General features: G+C 39.9%; 1 protein-coding gene across 1 annotated transcript; it reads left to right on the top strand.

Moving 5' to 3' along the window:
* Nucleotides 1-154: 154 nt before the first annotated feature.
* On the top strand, nucleotides 155-22,043 carry CSRP3 (cysteine and glycine rich protein 3). The gene is made up of 6 exons (XM_089521374.1): nucleotides 155-291; nucleotides 9,058-9,201; nucleotides 13,208-13,376; nucleotides 17,887-18,019; nucleotides 18,671-18,764; nucleotides 19,377-22,043. Exons 2-6 carry the CDS (start codon nucleotides 9,090-9,092, stop codon nucleotides 19,448-19,450), a joined length of 582 nt encoding a protein of 193 aa, XP_089377500.1. The 5' UTR covers nucleotides 155-291; nucleotides 9,058-9,089; the 3' UTR covers nucleotides 19,451-22,043.
* Nucleotides 22,044-22,135: the final 92 nt, after the last annotated feature.

Here is a 22,135-nt window from a genome sequence, read left to right on the forward strand (position 1 = left end):
TCTGAGGGCCCTGCATTGTTCTACAACTTGCTCATGTTCAATCCAAGGTTTTGTCACAGGTTATTTTAAGCCACCTGATAGCAATGGCATTGCTCACGTACTCTTTCCCCCCTGCCCCAGTACACACACACACATATTAATACATATACGCTCGCTCTCTGTTCTTCCCTCGACCTTTCTTAGTCAATGCTGGCAACTACTTGGAAGTATTTAAAGACTGCTGATGCTGGCTTCAGCTCTACAGGAAGATACAGGAGACAAGAGGCAAGGTCATACATACAAGTACTTCTGGTAGGTATTGATGTGTTTGCATGTTTGAGGATGAGCACACTAGAGTTCTTCACAAAGAGAAGATGTCTTTCTATAACTCACTGAATTTGCAGCTGTATGATGAGTAGGTCAAAAAGGTCATTCTGTATGTTAAGTTTCTGGAACCAGGTTACTTTACAAGAAGTTCCCTGAAAGGCTGGTTGTTAATTATGTTTTGTTAGTTAGAAACTTCCAAATGAGTGTGATTTCTTTATATTTCCCTTCTTTTTAACATAAAAATATTGGCAGCTGTTTTAGCATCACTTAAAGTGTAATGAGAGTGGAAACTCTGTTAAGAAGTGATGCTTGGTCTCCAAAACGTTGAATAATTTTTAAAACAATTCTGCAATTAAGTGTACTTGTTATATAGTGTTAACCCTTCATGCTAAATAAAATACTTACTGTTCCAGATACAGCTTCTAGGACTAAGATTACCACGCAGCTAGTAGCAGAATTTGGAAGCACTAATGGTTTATAGTTTTTTGTGGGGGGGGGGGGGGGGGTTGGGCTATGTGGCCGTGTTCTGGAAAAATTTATTCCTGACATTTCGCCTGCATCTATGGGTGGTATCTTCAGAGGTTGGTGACATGGACATGAGGGATATATATATTGTGTGACCCTTGTTTGGGAGAAAGTGACCAAGGATCACACAGTCTATATACCCCATTCACCTCCATGCCACCAACCTCTGAAGATGCCCGCCACAGATGCAGGCGAAATGTCAGGAATAAATTCTTCCAGAACACAGCCACATGGCCCAAAGCCCCCACAAAAGCCTATGGATGGCGGCCATGAAAGCCTTCAACTTCACACTGATGATTTACACAGGCAGATTTTTAGTTTTCAGCATCAAATGGTGTTAATTTTGAATTTAACAGAATTTGGTTACATGATAAAACAGACTTCTTAATGCATGAAACATTTCATTATTTTCTTACATTATCTGTAACAGTACAAGATGCTTAACCAAGTTTCATAAGAAACAACAATTACATGAAAAATAGCTTGGAAGTTCTTTGTTTTTTAAAATCACATTAAATGTGGAAATAGGGTTCTATTTGAATGAAATGGATTCATGTCATTTGAGCAAAATTGCTACTAGAATATTTGTTTTAGATTTAGACATACATAACTGCAATTTCGTAAACTGTGTTCAACATTTGTGTGATAGATCAAAGGCCTGTTCTATTGCAATTATTTTTATCACATCTAGAACACCTAATTTGTACAGTTTAGCCACAATTCAAGGAAGTTTTGCCTTCTTGGAGTGCACATGCAACACAATTTTAGCCATGTTTACTTGAAAGTAAATCTCGGCGTGTTCAATGGGCTTATCTTCTATGTCTAAGATCCTTTCACTTGTATATTACATAATTAGAAGTAGAAGTTCATGAAATACAGTTCAAGATCCAAAATGAGAGTGTGGAGGATGCTAACAAATAGAGCTACTTTGGAATCTGATTGAAGGAGCAATGGGATCATAATCATGGAAAGTACTGTTTTCAGAGGGGGTTGTCACTGTTTTTTATTTGCTTTGTAAGTCAGATGTCTTAAACACCCTGCTAAATTGTGAGATTTAAAAAAAAACATTTTTATGTTCATGATCAGAACTTTTGGGAAGTCATCAAATTCTCACTGGTATTCAGTTCTGTTGTTGTTGCTGTGTGCATTCAAATCATTTCTAACTTATGGCAACTATGTAGCAAACCTATCAGAAGCCTTTCTTGGCAAGATTTGTTCAGAAGGGTTTGCATTTGCCTTCATCTGAGGCTGGGAGAGTGTGACTTGCCCAAGGTCACCCAGTGGGTTTCCATGGTCAAGTGGGGAGTCTCCAGAGTCACAGTCCAAAACTCAATTACACTTAACAAAATTAAAACATTTATTCACTAGAATTATGTGCTTGAAGTCATCTATGTCAGTAAAAGTATTTCCCAAATGTATCTTTGCTTAATATCCTTATGCAGAAGGCAGTGGGCTGTACTTTACTGTGCATTTCAGTCAATATCACACAACTAACTAAGGCTTAGTAAAAACTGTGGAAGCTGATCCTGCATTGGCCCAAACTGAATTCATTTTTCTGTTAGAAAATTAGGAGCTTATGGTTAACTTATTAATGCTCTTTTGAAAGTACAGCATAATCAAAGTGAAAATATCCAATAAAAAGCATTAGATTGCCCACAGCTAATAGATATACCCTAACTATGTGCTTCAGACAGGTCAAGTAAGAAACGCAGTGCGGATAAAAATGGATAGTGTGAAGAAACATGTCAAAGATCTGAATTCCTTCCTGTGCTTTCACCCATTCACAGAGGTGGCTGAAATTTTTTGCCTTACTACAGCAGCCACCAACAGTTCTTCAGTGATGGTGACAGCATGGAAAGAGTGTGGAAATATCATTACAAATAATACCAGAAGCACAGCTTCCTTTCAGAGCTCTAACAGTAGGAGTGCCTATAATGGGAGGACTTATAATGGTAAGGGGGTTGATTAAATTAGACAATCTGCAGCTAGCATTATTTTGTTTCAGTGTCTGCCCTAGTCTTTTCAAAATGTCTGCAGTTATAAAAGTTTGTACTTGAAGCATCAAGGACTGATTAAAAAAGGTGTCCTGTGGCAAGTTAGAAGGGATCATAGCTATACATGCAGTCTGAAGGCGTAGTTCTCCATCTTTAATCCTTCACATAATCAGTTAATGGGATTACAAGATAACAAGAAAAGTGATCTGATTGAGACCTTGCAGAGGATTTGTAGTCAAGATTTTATTTATATAGAGTTAGCCTCAACAAACTGTAGTCCTCCAGATCTGCTTGAACAGCAGCTCTCACTCAGACCTAAGAAGCATTACTGTTTGGGCTACAAATCCTAGAATCCCCAGTCCAGTCCAAAAAAAAATTAACTCCCAAGCTTTGCTTCTATAATTCCTGCTGATAATAAAAAGGAGACAAAGCTCCACATGCTACTAAATGATCGACTGTTTGTTCTTTTTAAAAGCCCTATGCTTTTTGGCCTGTATAAAAACAGGACTTCTTTACGGGCATTTGACAGAAATCAGTGGAGTTGTCAACACCACTCTCCATTAAACTTTAGCTCCATGGAGATGACACTCTAAAATTCAACCAGGGAAAACAAAGCAAAATGGGAATGGGTATGAGATTAAAAGAGAAGAGCAATTGATGGTCTTGAGCTTCGTTACTAGTTTACTGTACAAAAAGAGCCACTTTTCTAATTCAATATATTGCAGGGCTGCAAACTTATCTTGTTCTGCATCAACCAGTATGTGTGGTTAGCAAGGAAAGTCTAACTAACTATACTCAAAAGAGAGAAATATCACAAGTGTCTTTTTTGTGTTATACCAAGCAGTTGTTACATCTAGCACTGATGACATAAATGTAACACAGAGCTATCTTTAGTGGACAAAAAATCTATAATGAGAAAGAGACTAGCTGGCCAAGGAAGAGAATGAAGTTCTGAGCCAAGAGTTCAGAACAACCAGATAGATCACAATGTGCTATGGTCAAGGTTGCAGTTGATCTTCCCAGAAAATATGACTCAGAGCTATCAAAGAAAGCATCATGACCAAAGCTGTTGCCTGAATTCTCTCTGTGTGTATCTACAACACACTCAGTTAAGAAAGCAGGGGCCTCAGAGCTGAGATCCCCTGAGGTGTGTGCCACCTGCCAACCCATGTCATATTGCCCGTCTGTATATTTCTCCCTGAACAGCCAGTAGAAATCACTGAACAGGAAACAAACATAGAATCAAAGAGTTGGAAGGGGCCTCATGAGCCATCGAATCCAACCCTTTTCTCAGTGCAGGCTCTCCAGCTAAAGCGTTTCCACTAGGCAGCTGTCTGGCCTTCTTGAAGACGTCCAGAAGAGGAGGCTCCACCACCTTTCTAGGCAATTAGTTCCATTCTTCCATTGGTTCCAATGTTTTATATTTGTCTTTAATATTGTTAATAGTTTGATCTTAACACTGATACTTTATATATTTTAACAATGTTCTATTTGTTTTAATTTGTAAGCCAATTTGAGTCCTGGTGTTGCAGAAAAGGTGGGGTACAAATAAAGTTAAAAACAATAACAATAATTGTAATAGAACAATCCTGCTTTTAGGCCTGTGGGAACATGTCAACATATGAAAATGCATACAACAATAATAATAATGTGAAGTCAAAGCCTTTCACAACCAGCATCCACAGTTTTTTGTGGGTTTGGGGGACTATGAGGCTGTGTTCTAGAAGAGTATATTCCTGATGTTTCGCCAGCAGCTGTGGCTGGCATCTTCAGAGAATGCAGGCATGGAAGATGCCAGCCACAGCTGCTGGTGAAACATCAGGAATAAACTCTTCTAGAACATGGCTTCATAGTCCAAAAAACCCACAAAACCAAAAGTTTTTTCGTAACCCGAAAAAACTTTCTTAACCCGAAACAGTTTTTTTAAATTAATTTTTTTCGTATCCTGAAAATTTCGTAACCTGGGTAATTCGTATCCCGAGGTACCACTGTATAATATTATTTCTTACCCACCTTTTCCTATGGATCGAGTTGGGGAACAGCAACAGATTAACAAATACAGTACACAATGTCAGTTAAAAACACATATCAGTCTAAAAGAATAAGTAAGACATATATAAATATATATATATACACACACACACACACAAAAAAAATCCACATTTAAAAACTTATTTAAATGTGAAGTCGAAGGCTTTCATGGTTGGCATCTGTAGTTTTTTGTGGGTTTTTCAGGCTATGTGGCCATGTTCTAGAAGAGTTTATTCCCGATTTTTTGTCAGCATCTCTGGCTGGCATCTTCAGAGAATGCTGACCTGGAAGAGAGTGGGTATATATATACTGTGTGATCCTGGACAAGGAGGAGTGATTCCCATGTTAATCTGTGTATTGTTCTGTTGATGGCTGGGCCATCAATGCAAAAGAGCATTCTCTGAAGGTTTTCAGCTCTCTTCCCCAGCAATGACAAGTAACAGAGAAGTGACAGAGAACTTCCATGCAGTTCTCATTCATCACCCAGCACCACTGCTGAGGTCAGAATGAGGAGTCCAGAATGAGGTGTCCAGCCATGTTATCCATGTTGCCTCATTCTGACCTCAGAGTGATTTGCGTCTGCAATGGTCTCACTGGGCAACAAAAGCTGCCATTGTTGCTGGAAACCCACCACATGGTGAGTTATTTAAATGCAGATTAGGAGGAAGAAGTCCTGAACTGGGTATGGGCATCATGAAAACAGTCCAGATGGATTCAAGGTTTTGGCCCTGTGTTGTGTTAGCGGGGGGAACTTGCCCATATAGACAAGGCCTAAGACTTAGGAGAAACATTTTAGTCTTTGGAATGGAAAGAAAACCTGCACTGAAACTGGTAAACCACCAAATGATGGTTTAATGCAGAAATGGAGTATTGCCACTTGGGGAACATCAGAGGGCCAGATTTAGCCCCCAGGGACAGATTCCTGACTGCTGAGTTTTAGGCCTCATTCCCACTGGGCATATAAAGCGATGAATATTGTTGTGATTCCAGTTTGAATCTTTTTTCTGAGTTGCATTTGAATCTGGTCCATCGTTCCCATTACGAAAGGGTGCAAACGGAGTTGGGTTTTTTTGACCCATGTTCTCGTTCCCATTGAAATTTTCTGTTATAATTTGAAGCTGACTTTTTTGCTCCCCGTTCCTATTGCCCTTCCGGAACCTCTTTTTTTTAAGCAGCTGTCAATATATTTTTTTAAGCAGCTGCCTAGGCAATTGAAAGCTTAATTTTAAAAAAAATAAATTTGTCTACATATGCGATCACCTTACCCTGCTTCCCACTCCACCGAGGGAAAGGCTATGCAAATTGGGGAAAATGGAGCTGGCAATGCAGGAAAGAGAACAAAGCTGGTGACTTCCCCCAAGCCACCCCTTGAGCACTGCTCCTCCCAGCCCCAAGTTACCAAATCGGACACCCTTGCTGTTCCCATTCATTTGCCCCAGATTGGACATGGGAGGTGCAAGAAAACCCTCCAGAAAAGTGCAGTCAAATTAACCCGGGTTTGACCCCCCCCCCCCGATTCAGATTTTCCCTGGAAAAATTGATTACATGGGGATCAGATCCAAATTCCAATGGGAACGAAATCAGTGAATGTGCACTCAAATGGGAACGATGCTCCCATAATCCGAGTCTTGATCCGCTTTATACGCCAGTGGGAATGGGGCATTAGAGTGACAGGTTAGAGTTTTTTCCCCCCAGAGAAATGTGAATGTACTTCTCAAGATCAAAGTAGGTATAACATGTGCAACAAATTTACACTAGTACTCTGAAAAATATACAGTGGATCCTTGTTATACGCTGGGGGTTGGTTCCAAGATCCCCCGTGGATAACAAAATCCATGGATGTTCAAGTCCCATTAAATATAATGATATAGCAAAATGGTCTCCCTTTAAAAAAATAGAAAATCATGGTTTGATATTTTAAATTTATACTTTTTTTGAACATTTTCAAACCTTGGATGCTTGAATCCATGTATAAAAAATCTGTGTATAAGAAGGACCAACTGTACTTTGGAGATCTAGTGCTGAGAACAGAAACAAGTAACAGTGATAGAGTGATTTTACCTTTTGGACCACTTTGAAACCATGTTTTACTATCTTTGTTTTATTTGCTTGCTAAGAAACTAGACAAAATCAAATGTTTTTTGTTGTTAACTACCTTCAGGTTGACTTCAACTCTTGGAGTCATAAAGTGTATAAAACAACTGTCTGTTTTTGAGCTTTTGAATGCCACAGAGAAATCCATCCTTTCACCTCACTGCAACAAAGTTGGGCGCTTTTCAAAGGAGGGAACTCATTTATCAATCTGTAGGTGACTGGAGGATGAGTCCTTGCAATGGATTTTCAGATACTATAAGCCAATCCTACTATGGCTTTTTTGGTGCGTGTTTTATGAAGGAATTCTGCAGCTTGTCTTGATAACCAACAACCAGCTCAGAGGTGTGTGGCCTGTGGTGAAGAGTTTTCTTTTTAATTTCCTTCCCTGAGCAACACTGCAAAGCTTTCTGTGATAAAATAGCATCTGCTCTAGGGAATCAAACAAGACTGAGTGGAGTTACGCTTTGAAAGATGAAGCAGCAAAGGATACAGCCAAATCCTGTCTGCTGGTTTTCCTTTCCTCTGAAAGAACTGAGAGCTTTCCCATGCAGTGTCAGTGGTGCATTGGTACTAACAATTTACCATATATTTTTATTTACTGCTAGGTGTACCCCATTCTGATCAGACTTGCTTTACCAGGGTCTTTTGCATCCCATGGGCTGGAATCACTGCCATGATTCCAGCCCATGGGATCCTGGGATTTGCAGTTTAGAATTTTTAGTCAGAGCTCCTGTAGTACCTCCCCAAACTAAAAACCCTAGGATTCCACAGGAGGGAACTGTGGCTGTTAAAGTGGAGTTATAACACTATAAAGATGTAGGAGCTTATTGCTTTGGCCAATAAGCTGGCTTACCTCTCCCAGCTTCAGTTCTGGATCCAGGATGCCACCAGATGTTATCATAACTAAATTGCCACTGATACATGTGGGATACCACTGCCTGGATGCATCCCAGATTGAAGCCTTGCTCAGCCCACACTTTTTCAAAGTCGGGGAGCTTCCAACATTAAAAATTGGCTGGCTGAGCAGGGTTTCAACCTGGGATGCATCCAGACCGTGGCAAAATAAATTACCTAGCCCCCAAAAGCCACCCAACAACCCTCTGGGGTGTGTGGGAACAATTCTGCCAAGTTTTTTTCACCCACCTGAGTCATTTTAGGCTCAGGAGATAATGGTTTTAAAAACAAGAGGACTTTGGTAATCAGGACCCCCAAAACAAGGCAAAATTGCACTCCCATACTGCTTAGAGAGCATTTGGGGATTTGTTTTTCAAAAATATTCAAAAATGCGCATTTCAGAACCCTATGGGCAACAAAACTAATAGTGGGAATGTAATTTCTCCACCCCCGTTATAAACAGAGGGAAGGGACTTTGAAAGGGGATGGTGATAATTTCTTTTATGCCAGCTGTTGCTGTAGATTGGGGGTAATGTATATTCCATCCAAACGCTGGATTGCAGCTCCCATTAGACTTAACTGGCAAAACCAATTATGATACATGCTGGAAGTTGTAGTCCAGCAACATTTGAAGGGCCATGAGTTGCTCACATCATCTGTAGACCATCCTAGTCAAAAACCACTACAGTAGGGTTGGGCAAACATCAGGCTAGTCTGATCTTTGGTTTTGTGTTCACTAAAATCTGATGAGTCAGATGCAATAAACACATGGACTCAGGGGAAGGGTGCCTCTGAGCTTTTTCAGAGCTAAGGAATTTGATGGTGTTGGAACCAGAATTGAACTGGGGTCATAGTCCTTTCACACAAAGGCCCATTTCCAGTTACCCCATTTCATTTTTCTTTTCATTTTGTTCTTGCTATTATTAAACAGCTGAGCAGGAGAAATCCTTGCTAATATAATGCACAGAGATGGACTAGTGGATCCCAATCTATTTCTCTGCTTTCTTCTGTTACAGCAGCACGACAGTGATGTAGATCCTGAGATCTCCAGATTCTCTGTCCATGTCTGTGCAACTGGCTACATTGGAAGTCCGCTATATTCAATGTTGCACAGAAAGAGGGCCAGCAAAACATCCCATTTAAAAAAATCTATTGTTAGAGCAAACCAAGTGACAAGCTTCTGATTCTGGCTTATTTGTTTTGCAATTTCAAGGTGGCAGCTTGAGACCAGAGAAACCATCAAGAATGCCAAACTGGGGAGGCGGTGCCAAATGTGGTGCCTGTGACAAGACTGTCTACCATGCTGAGGAAATCCAGTGTAATGGCAGGAGTTTTCATAAAACATGTTTCCACTGCAGTAAGTAGATCAAACTTTTTCTACATGCCAAACACTCTGTTTATTGTTGTTCTTATCTTGACCTGTACATGCACTAACAATGTGTATCGTTCCTCATTTCTACATTAAAACAACAGGAGAGGTAAACAGCAATCAATATATTCAAAAGCCAGGCTCATTCTCAAGTACTTACTAAACACAGGTAAATATCTGTTTTTTCATAATGTCCACAAGGCCCATTTTTATAGTGCTGTGTGGATTTTTTTTCAGAAAGAAAGCTTTTTTTTCTGTGAGGAAAGCTTTTGCAAAATCATAGATATTGCAGAGTTGGAGGAGACATCAGATGTCATCCAGTCCAACCCTTGCCCTTGTATGAAATCCACTGCTACAGTAATCCTGATAGGCAGTCATCCAATCTCTGCCTAAAGATATCTAACAAAGAGGACACACCTCTTCCCATTGACATTTGTTCCACTGGAGAGCTTATACTTATAATAAGAATCCAGTGAAAAGACCAGCTTTCTTTGAATTGAGAGACATAGCAATGTTAGTTAGTCTGGAATATCAGTATGCTAATGGATCTTGTACACCTTTGGGATTAACTGCTCAGCCTAGTCTCAATAAGATCCCTTGGTATATTTTCTTTGGATATATTTACCCAATATACCCAATATATTTACCAAATATATTTACCCAACACATGAAGTGGGGGAAGTGAACTAGGCCTACCCTTTGGACTCTAGTTTCTTTAACCTCCTACTCATGACTCCTCTCTGCATGAGTTCAGAAGCTGGATTTTCCCAGGGTTCCACTTCCCAGATAACAGAGGCTCTATGCTTCAAACTTATCACCTTCCACATAAGAGGTTCCCCTACTTCCTATGTTTTGTTTACACCTGGATAGAGCTACCAAAACAGAAATCAGGAGGAGAAAAAGAAGAGGGAGGAGAAACAAGAAAGAAGAAGGGGAAGAACCACCATCACTACCACCAAGAGCACCACTGAATATGAAATGCTCCTGTTTTAGGGTGATAACCAGTCAACCAACTAGCCACACTGTTTGGGGAATTCCTTTTGTAGGGGATCACAACTCCCTGTTGTAATGGCCATGTTGACTGGGGAATTGTGAGAGTTGCAGTAAAAAAACAAAAACCTTTCCTAAATTCTAAGACCATGCTGTCTTCCAAGCATTCTTTTTGTTGCTGTTGTTACTAATAGTGCAATAAGGAGACTGAATAATATGCAAGTACAGATTACTTCTCATGAGACCAAACAGTTTAAAGAATAAGAATAGATTTTTCTTTAACACAGTGTGGAACTGAGCAGAGCACAGCTGTTGCAAATCAAGCAAGCATGAGAATCAAATAACATGAAGAATGGGGCTGCATTTGGTAAAAGAATAGCTTAGCAAAACAGAGAAAGATTGACAGCTAGGAGACAACACCTTTGTTTTCTTACTGATCTTCCTGGATAGATAGGACACATTCTCTAATGTTTGCCCCTAGATCTACTTTCCAGTAATTTAAACTGACACCTGCTGTGGATAGGGCAAGGAATAATGGTTTTAAGGTACAGGAGAGCTGCTTTACAATTACAGTATACATTAGAAAAGATTTCCTGGACCCTGATCAGTAATTATTTTTCTTCCTTCCCTCACTTGGAATCGCAGCCTTGACAGTGAAGGGTGATGGGTTTCCCACACATTAAGTGGACTGCTGCAATTTAATTTCTCTCCACCCTCTTTTCTGCTTTGTTGAGAGCTCAGCTGGGGGGCCAGTCAGCTGCTTCCACCCCCTCACCCACAAGGTTAGACTTAGTTTAAGGGACTGCCATTACTACAAGACTGAAGAAATTGCTTCTGGAGGTAAAGATCTCTTTCTTCCTAAAAGTCTAAAAAAAAAGGAAAACGAAAGATGTTTTCAGTCAGCGTTGGACTACCAGGTAATGTAACAAGTTATTTTCCTTGGTAACAAGGACATATTAAAGCTAATTCAAAAGTAAAGTAACCAGCAAGAACAAAATCACTTTAACGTTTTCTAGTTACTTCAAAAAGTCCACTTTGAAGGACATTTTTAGAGCCCTTCTGACAATAATTTATCATGATGTATGTCATTCTCATAAAAATTCCTAGCCCCTCCACCTCTATTATTCTTTTACAGTAATGGATAAAACTATGGCTTAGCTTTTTAACACCGCTACTGGTTGTTGTTAACTGTCTTGGAGTCAGCTTTGACTCATGGCAACCCCATGAATGAGATGTCCCCATGACACCTTATCCTCAGTCTTGCAGGCTCAGGGCCATGGCTTCCTTGATTGAGTCTATCCATCTGGCATGCGATCTTCTCTTTCTACTGCATTTGACATTTCCTAACATAGTTGCCTCTTTCAGTGATTCATTTTTCTTCATGATGTGGCCAAAGCACAACCGCTTCAGTTTGACCGTCTTGTCTGGCTTGATCTGTTCTAGGACCCATTTGCTTGTCTTTTTCGTTGTCCACCAAAAAGAAGAGTCCACTACTCTTCTCCAGCACCACATTCCAAATGAGTTGATTTTTTTTCTAACAGTTTTCTTCACTGTCCAATGATTAATGGTTAAAATGATTTTACTATAATGAATAACTATAACAAATTACTTCTGTAGTTTCCCAAGCTCTGTAAACAGCACAAGGTACTTCTCTTTTTTGTATAAGAAAAGAATGTTAATAATAATGAAATAATCCAGCTAATATTTATTGGTTTAAAAGAACATTAAAGGCAACTGCTTCTATTGCACACAGCTGTGATTGAGTGTGAAGCAGAGGCATGTGGCTTACTGTCTGCCTCCTACCTCTTCCCTATTGACTTTAAATTAAAATTCATCTGCAATGAACATGTGGCATGGCTACAGTGCCATAAGTCGGAAAAGACTTGAAGGCACACAACAACAACAACAAACTGCTTGATGACAGCTGAGGCACTTCTGCCAGCAGACTGCCAGCTCGCTGCAACTATTTCCACAATAGCACTTCAAGGGCTTTTGCTCCATCTGTTGCAGTCATCAGATACTCTATCCCAAAGGGGCCAGAAATAGAATCATTTTATCTGGTGCTGCAGTTTCCATCATCCCTTAACACCCTCAGCAAACACAATTATCATTTCTTCACAAATGAGAATCCAGAAATAGGAAGACTGGCTTTACAAATTTACAGGAGTGTGCCTGAATTGTCCTAATTTTAGGAAAACAATTAAGCGTGTTGTCCTTTCTCCTAATCAAATATATTTGCCATAATTTTAAAGACATCTAGAATCTGCAGCTGATGAAAAACAAACAAACAAACAAATAAAAAAAGCTTCGTTTATATACTGCCTCATACTGAACTAACAGTGTCTAAGCGGTTTACAACTGAATGTAATATTTCCTATGGCATTTGTTAATATTACATGTGATATCTTCCTATTTCCCAATCCCATTCAAAAATGATGGAATGCAATGATGGAATGGTCTGACACCGAGAAAAGGTTTATATCCTTATAATGGTGTAATGAAGAGTTCTTTTAAGTTTTTTATGTATATAAAAATTTTAATAAAAAAAATAAAAAATAAGAATGGCAAAACATTTAAAATCAGATTGGCAGCAAAATGAGAAATATTTGCAATAGCACTTATGAATTTTATATCAGATATTTGTCTTCCCTTCCCCCATTCATCACAACTGCAGAAAAATAAAATTTGCTGTTCTACAGTTGTACAAAAAATGTTGTATTGTTCTAGTTGAGAGCCAGCGTGGTGTAGTGGTTTGAGTGTAGGATTACAACTCTGGAGATCAGGATTTGATTCCTGATGAGTTGTTGGGTGACTTTGAGTGAGTCACACAGTCTCAGCCCCCTAGAAAACCATGATAGGTCTGCCTAGGCAGCAGGAGTGATGCACTGGGGGTTGATGGTGTACCTGTAATATTTAATAGTGATAGAGTTCAAAGATATAGCCATGTAAAGTGGAGGTGTACATGTTGTAATACACACGGGCCTCGTGTCTCCTTCCTTTTCAGTGGCTTGCCGAAAAGCTCTGGACAGTACAACAGTAGCAGCTCATGAATCGGAAATCTATTGCAAAACCTGCTATGGGAGAAAATATGGTCCCAAAGGGGTTGGCTTTGGACAAGGTGCCGGCTGCCTCAGCACAGACACCGGAGAGCATCTGGGGCTGGATCTGCAACAGTGAGTTAAACTTTTGGTTACATATTCAGTGGTAGTCATGTTGCCTATGTAGCAAAATGCAAGAATATCCAAATCCCCCAAAGAATGATATCTTTATTGGCCAACCAAAATGCAGAAAATGCTTCATGCAAGTGTTCGAAGCTTAAAATCTTCTGTGGATTTTAAACCTTTGGTTGTTTGCTGATGCCAGCCTCCATTGCCTCAAGTCACTACATTCAGTTTCCATAACAACACGCCAAGGTGGTGCTAGCAGAGAATTTCCTGAGCACTTTTCTTCAATAGATCTAATCATTTTTTGAAAAAAAGAAAATCATCTTATTTTAATGACGCTCAGTCCCTGCAGAGCATTACTTTAAAATTATTTCATATTCCAGTGGGCAATTATGCTAGAGAAAGAAGCCTTGCTTTACATGCCATTGCAGACTTTAATATTCACAGCAGTTGTAACTCAGTAAGTGTAGTATAATCAAAGAGATGTGTTCTTAGTACCAATAATTGTACTGCATTGTACTGTGATTCTATTAATGCAGGAGCAGTCACAATGCAATCCACTCTTTGAGAGTTTCTACTCCTCCCTTTTCTCCAGTGGGAGAGGGAACATTTGCTTTGCAGCATGAAGGTTAGCAGTTACTACTTCATCTGTACAATTCTGGGTTCATATAAATGCCAAAATAGAGAATAAGAGAGAGTAAGAATTATAAGAGCCTTACAATACTAGTAGTGGTGGTATCTGGTTAACTTCAAAGACCTCCTCACCAATGCAGAATTAAAAAAATAATTCCAGAGTGATGGCTTATAGAAAACTTGCTTAGAAATCAGCAGGATTTAATTCTGAGAATATCATCTCATGTATACAGTATATGATGGATACAGGAGGTTCCCCTGAACACACAGAGCTGCCATATGGATTAGTTTTTTTTACAGAGAAATAGAAGTGCACGCCTGCATATTCTTTTGTGCACCTCCTTCCACTAAAAGAATAGGAATGTTAAACACATACGAGTTCAACAGGTTTGCGTCAAGGAGTTTGAGGATTCTTCCACTCATAAGGCTTCTGGAATTACCAACTAATCTTTTGAAAATGGCAAATAGCGCTACAGAGAAATGTCTTCAGTTAACATTATTTTAAAAAACTCTGGAGCATAGAACAACATCTAACCATAAACAAGCATAATTAAAAAAACAAGTGAAATGGGCTGTGGGCTGTCCAAATCTTCAAGATGACCGAGACCCCAAGTGTTCTTCCTCTTAGCTTCTCCCTGAAACTGAAAACATTACTGTCTTTTCCTCCCCTGAGATCTGAAATTAGGGAGGCCTTCTGGATGCAGTACAACACAATTCAAAGATATTGTGCAGCAGTCTTTTCCCTGCATTAATGGGTTTGTTGCAGCAAAAACAACCACAGAAGTAGTGGTGGAAAAAATATGGGATTACAAATGAATGAGAATATCTGGAGGGCACATACACAGTTATAGCAGTTTGATATCACTTTAACTTTCTTTCTTCTATTGTCAGGAATCCTGAGATTGATAAAGTATTTAAAAGCTCTGTTAGAGAGCTCTAGTGCAGTTCCCTTGAACTATGACACTAAAATTATCCAGCACAAAATTCTAAATACCGCCTCAAGTTCAAATCCCAAAGTTCTGTAGGACTGAGTCCTGGCTATTGAGATGGTATCAAATTGTAAATATCTTCCTGGACCCACATAAAATTCCACAGGGAAATGGTACCACAAAAGTCTACAATGAAAGCAACCTAAGTAGAAGGTCCTTAACAAGGCCAGTTGGCGCGATGAGTTCACTGTATTTGGTTCCAAAGCTAGCATATCAATTGGCAGAACTAGGGCCCTTGCTGTCTGTTGGTGGAACTTGAACAGGGGATTTGAGCTTGAGACAGATCTGTGTCTCTGGTCTAACATGTAGGTAGTAGCTAAACCTGTTCTGTCAACCACGACCACAAGAAGGGTTCATTCTTCCTGCCAGATGCCTTGCCTAGTGTTGTTTATTCCTTCCTCTTCCACTCTTTAATTCTAATCATGGACTGAAATTTTATCTGACATCCCTATGCATTGACTATTTTATATCACACAAAACTCTATTCATTCCAACCAAACTTCAAAACGAATTGTTTTCTGTGTCTGAAAAGGACTTTGAGATCTGAACCCACACAGTTTGTAGGTAGAGTCATAGGCTCATTTCTCCAGGTCTTAGCCAGTGTTTGTGTCTCCGAAGCAACCTTTTGAAGGGGAATAAAATTAAATTAGTTGGTTAAATTCAATTGTAGACAAATACAGTAGACACATTCAATGGGGACATGGTTAGTCAATGTATAAATAAATTCAATTGTTTTGATGGATAAAGGCTAGTAATTGCATTTAGCTCAGTGTCTCCAAGGTATTTTCATTTGTTTCTTTCTGCAGGTCATAGCTTTGTATTATATAAAACTGTTCAAATGTACCTAATCCTCAGTGAGTCTGAATTATCATTTATTAGTCCTACCAAGACATACCTTATAAACTAAATCCAGGTACAGGATGCATGTTTGCTTATGTAGCCAAAAATATCAATATGCACCCACACACTAAAGTTCTCAGCAGGCTTCAGGGAACCCCAAGGTTTGCATTGCATAGATACAAAACCATGCCAGGAAATTCTGATGAAAGAAAGCGGCAGTGGGTAGGTGCAGTGGTGGCCTGATGAGGATTACCCACCTGAGCATTCCCTAGCCACAGAGTGCTGGCTGACTGTTTGGAAAGCTAGGAAGAGCAAGCAAGAGATGAAATCGAACGGCTCAAACTCTAAACCAAGGCCTGTTACAAACGGGCATAAAAGTACGGACTGGGTCCGTACTAGGGTTAGGAAGGGGCGTCAAGAAGTGACACCCCTAACCCTAGTATGGACCGAGTGCGAGTCTGTACAAAATGGCGGCTCCCTATGCACACGGGCGCTGCCATGACGTCACGACCGCGCTGCCTTTAAATGGGGCGGCGCAGTTGTGATGTAGTGGGGCCGCGCGAGGGCGCCTAGGGCGCCCTTTCTGCGGCCCCGGAAGGAGCTCCGTTTCGGAGCTCCTTCCAGCTTTGCGTCGCTGGGCGCAGCCTTTACATGGCTGCGCCAGTGACGCAGAGGAGAAAGGGGCCAAGTGGCCCCTTTCTCCTCCTCCCCGCCGCCGCCGGGTGTCCTTGGGGTTTGAAGCCCCAAGGACACCCCTTTCCAGGCCGCGGGGAAGCAGTCTTTTGCAGCTTCCCCGCAGCCTGGAAAGTGGCAGATCAGGGCCTCGGAGGCTGCCATTGTGGCAGCTGAGGCCCCAATCCGGCGGGGAAAGGGCCAGTTACAGGCCGCCCCAAATGGGCGGTCTGTAACGCACCCAAGATTGCTTATGCTGCAACATTTTGTTGCCAATTCCAGTTGTATTTCACACAAAAGCTATGGGCCTAGAAAAGGTATTTATCTCTCGTCATGTGCTTCAGGGACAGTCGTGCCAGGAAATTCTGACTACTAGCTCATGTCTATGAGGTATGTCAGTTTTGGAATTCATGAGAGATTCCAAGCTGCCTCTGGAAAGCTTTAGAACATTATCTGAAAAAAGTGGATTTAAAATAAATTCAAAAAGATTTCCAGGTATAAGAACAGTGCATTGTTCCCAGTGGTGCTGCTGTCTGACCTTGACAAAGATTAGCCTTTATGAAGGGTACTGTGAATGACTGAGAAATCTTTTCAATGAATGGAGGAAGAATGATGAAACAAGATGCTGATTTTTTTTTTTATTGAATGCATATTACATTTACAGCTGCTACAAGAAGGAAGGAAAGGAGCCCTTTTTCATTGTGATAACCAGCAGCCTCAGGTCTTCACTGTTCAATGTATACAAATGTTATTCTCTATCTATTGCCAATTTGTTAATTACTTAATAGCCTGTCTTTCCTCCACAGAACTCAAGGCAGTCTATATTACTCTTCTTCTCTCACTTTTCTTTTACAACAATCTGTTTGATAGGCAATCTGAAGGGGATCAGTGGTCCTTATTGCTTATTCCAACATTCAGAGGAAATTGGCTAGAAGCAATCTGTTGAAAGAATACAACCAATGCCAGATATTTCAGTAACTCTATGAGCTAAACCTTGCTGAACACCTTTCAGGATTCTATCACATTATAGTGTTATTATTCCACTGTAACTGCCATAGCATCCTCATATGGAATCCTGAGGTTTGTAGTATAGGCAGGGTCATTTAGAAACCTCATCTAGACAGCTCTAGTGCCTCACCAGACTACAAACCCCAAAATCCCACAGGATGCAGCCATAGTAGTTAGTGGGTTAGTAGAACGTAACAGTGTAGTGTGATGAAGCCCTCAATAGAAAGTATTTGCATTCTTCTATCAAAACAGATGTTTATTTCATTTTGCATGCCTTGACAGACATGCACATTGCAACACTGATTAGGTTAGATACTGTTTAACTTACCTGATCTGGAATTGACATTTTCATATATGCCAAATCTTCTTGCCATCAGCTCGCCAAAACCAGCTCGTCCTTCCACCCCTACCAACCCTTCCAAGTTTGCCAAAAAGTTTGGTGATGTCGAGAAATGCCCTCGTTGTGGGAAGTCAGTGTATGCAGCAGAGAAGATAATGGGAGGAGGAAAGGTAAGAACCAGCCACGTACTGCATTATAGCAGAAAGCCAGCTGCTCGAACAAACAGCTTAGTCCTCCATCTTGTATCATAAAGGAACTGGTAGTGAGATACAAGAATGTTAGCTGCTTCATGTTCTGAAATTATGGAAACAGTCATGGCAGCATTAAAACTCCAGTTCTATTATACACTTACTTGGGAAGTGTGCCTTGATTAACTTAATGGGACACATTCTTGAATAGATGTTCTTAGGATTATGTGGTAAAGCAGGGCCAGCCAAAGCCACTATGCTGCCTGAGATGAAGAATGAGCTTGAGGCCTTTCCATGTACCCAGTCCAGCTGCATTAGCAGCTAAATCTTCAGCATTCAACACTGGTGATGGGGAAGTGTTCTCTGATATGATTGAGGCATCAGGCTAGTTGGAAAGATTTGGGACAAATTCATTGAGAAAGAGGAACAACTGTGGAGTCCTAGAGAAGCAAGGTAGTATGCCTGCCCCCTCACCAAGCACCTGCTGGCTAAAATAGTCTCACACGAGTGGGTTCCAGAGACAATAAAACTGAGCCCTAGACCCACTGAAACCACCTTCATAGTGGAAATGGAAAATGCAAATGTGCAGCTATACTGAAAATTTCCTTAACACCCTTTTGCTTTTCATTTCAGCCTTGGCACAAGACATGCTTCCGATGTGCTATCTGCGGAAAGAGTCTAGAATCTACAAATGTTACAGACAAAGATGGAGAGATCTATTGTAAAGGCAAGTGTAGTAAAGTACCTAAACTATATGCCAAACAATCATTACTAAGATGCAATCTATAAAGAGTTGTGCTAGATCTTTGTTTGGGGGAGGGAGGGTTTTATTTTTAAAAGCATGTGAATGTAATAGAACTCAATAGCATTAAACAGCTAGCAAGATTTGTTAGCCCTTGCAGAGGGATAGTACAATCCAGTGAAAATTAGCATGTAGATGTGAATTGGAACTATTATTTTCCTGCAGATACCTTGCTTTTCATGGGGACCTAAATAAGGACTACTTTGTTATATAATCTAAAAACAGACACAGGAAAGCAAGAAGAAAAAAAAGAATAGAAGATGGAGTTATATTAGTTATATGTACTTTGGCTTAGATATGATAGGGTACTGGTTATTCCGAAGTCTTCCTAATGAGATCTAAGGAATGACTTAAAGCAGGGCTGGAAAACCTTTGACCAATGTTTTGGGACTTCCACTCAGTAGTGGACTAGTGGTAAGAGGCTGTATGAATTCAAAGTATCTGGAGAGCCAAAAGTAGCCAACTCTGATTTGAAGTAGGGGAAATGTTTTGTGTTGAGTATCTTGTATCACTATAATACATTTCTTTCTTTTGCAGTGTGCTATGCAAAGAATTTTGGTCCTAAAGGAATTGGCTTTGGTGGCCTCACCCAAGTTGAAAGGGTGGAGTAAGAAACACTCCACTTAGACCTGTCCAAATAATAATTACATGGCTAATGATATGGTATTAAGAAAACTTTGTTATCTCACCAAAGAAGTTTGCTACTTTCTTACACTGTAGTATATTTTGTTGTAGGAAGACATTTTGACAAGTATTGTATTTATTACTGAACAAAAAGGCAGTATTCTTAGAACTGAACTTTGCACAAAATTATTTCAGAACTGCTACCTATTTCTGATAGTAGCTCTGCTTACTCTGTCACAGAGATACAAGTACTATTTTTACATCAATGTTAATTGAGCAGGACCTGATTCCTATTGTGCGTTCTGTACAACTATCAGCCAAATGGCATTTTGATGGTGTATTGCTACTACATCATGGAATAAAAGTATTTGACTTTATCATAGTACATTAAAAGAACAGAAATTTAAAATATTTCTCCTACCATTACCAAGCCTATGTTTCAAATATTGCCTTTACCTTTGTAATTTTTTTTACTCTGATCCACTCAAAACCCTGTCATCTTTGCTTGAAAGGGAGATTATTCCATCACCATTTGGTGATACAGGAGCAGATCTCAAAATGGCTACTTTTTTGGATTCAGCACAGCCAGTGTCTGAGGGAATTTTAGTCCAAAAACTAACTCTCCCAATTTTTGCACAGTAATACCAATGGACATAAATGCATGTGTACATTTGCAATCTGTTTTAAAATAAATTTTAAAAAATCTGTAAAGGTGGAGAAAATGTATTTACAACTGAACATTTCTTAAATTCTGACTTTAACAGAGGCAGATTAACATGTTTCTACATAAATAGTTCTGAAATCATTACTGTTTAAAGATCACATGGGAGCATAATTCTTCCCTATCCTTTTTTGTTCTCACATTATGAAATGAGACGAAGAGATGTTGACTCTCAACCCACATCAGGAGACACAGCTATGAGGTGTAGCTGCAATATTTAATCCAACTTTTTCTCTGCAGCAATCCTAGTGGAAAAAGCTGCAGACGAGCACCTTACTATTTCTCTATAGCTTGATCCACAATACAGATCTGCAGGGACTGCTGGGGCTCCACCAGATGATGTCTTTTCTTTGTGTCCAGCTGTAGGAAAATAGCTGGGCGCTTGTCTGCTATTTCCTCTGCTCTCCATCAATCAGGCAAATGGCCAGGTTCAAGAAGCTGTAACTGAGTGGGGTTAGGGGACATGTTGATTGTTGCATGGTCAGTAATTAATTCTGACCTCAACAACAACAACAAAAAACAGTTGTGATAGTGCCATTATGATTCACCAACAGGTTGCCAGATGGGTCAAGCACTGTAAAGTCAAAGACTTTCACTGCCAGCATCTATAGTTTTTGTGGGTTTTTCGGGCTATGTGGACGTGTTCTGCAAGAGTTTACTCCTGATGTTTTGCCAGCAGTACATATACCCCTCACTTCCATGCCAGCATTCTCTGAAGATGCCAGCCACAGATGCTGGTAAAATTTCAGGAATAAACTCTTCCAGAACACGGTTGCATAGCCTGAAAAACCCACAAAAAACTATAGGCCGAGCATTGTTTAGTGAGCTTTATTACAAAGTGACAACTTAAACACTACACAATGCTGGCTCATTTCTTTCCTTCTAAAAAGTGTGGTCCTTTCTACTACAGAATGTGAGCTTGTCTTGTAACTGAACGAGAACCTTTTGCACCAAAACAACAAAAAGCTAGACCAACAACCTTGAGCTAATTTTCCATTCAGTCCCCTTATTATTCGCAAGATATGCACTATTTACTAATTTAGTCCTGCTTTTCGTCAATGCTGACCAGAACCTCGCATCAAGGAAATATAGAGTAAATGTTTTGCATGTGGAACTGTGCAAATTTCTTTGATGCAATCCTCCAACCTACCTTTTTAGTCCCATAGTCCCTCCCCCAGCAGCCATTTGTCAGGGCAGCACAAGAGATCTGAAGTGATGTGTGAAGCTACCTCTTTGAGATGCTGATCCCTCGTACACCCAACACAAAAATGGCTGTGTCAGTGGGTTGGGGCCTACAATACTGATCTTGGAAGCTATGCAGGGTCAGCCCTGTGCAGTACTTGAATGGGACACTGCCAAGAAATACTGTAGGCTGTATTTCAGAGGAACACAATGGCAAACCACCTCTGATCAATCTTTGCCTAAGAAAACTGTTTAAAAGTCATAGGGGTGCCATGAAAAGGAGAGTTAGGGAGAAGTTTTTGATCACTGCAGTCAGTCAAGAATTCCAACCTGCACAATGACCAAAACAATTCTTACGATAATGTAAATTGGACTTATTTGTTGTTGTGTGCCTTCAAGTTGTTTCTGACTTATGATGACCCAGAAGAGTTAACATAACTGTGATTGCAGGCTGGAATGTATCTTGAAAATGTTACAAGCATTTTGGGAACTGTATTCAGTCTTCTATCAACTGTTTCTAAATACATTACCATAATTTAAGTATCACCATCACTGTATTTAAGATCATAACTACTTATTATTCGATATATAAATATGATAGTCCTTGAACATTTCAAAAGCCTGCAATACACTTATAAATACAAAACAGATCTAATTTAATAAATGTGATCATAAATATAATAAATCTGAGCAGCCTTTATACACAGATTTACAATACAGAGAGATAAATCACTAAAGCTTACAAACTTTCATATACTAAAATACTTTG

The sequence above is a fragment of the Sceloporus occidentalis genome, unplaced genomic scaffold (genome assembly GCF_023333645.1).
Source record: "Sceloporus occidentalis isolate IW3139 unplaced genomic scaffold, rSceOcc1.0.p SCAF_4, whole genome shotgun sequence".
In the NCBI taxonomy this organism is placed as follows: Eukaryota; Metazoa; Chordata; class Lepidosauria; order Squamata; family Phrynosomatidae; genus Sceloporus; species Sceloporus occidentalis.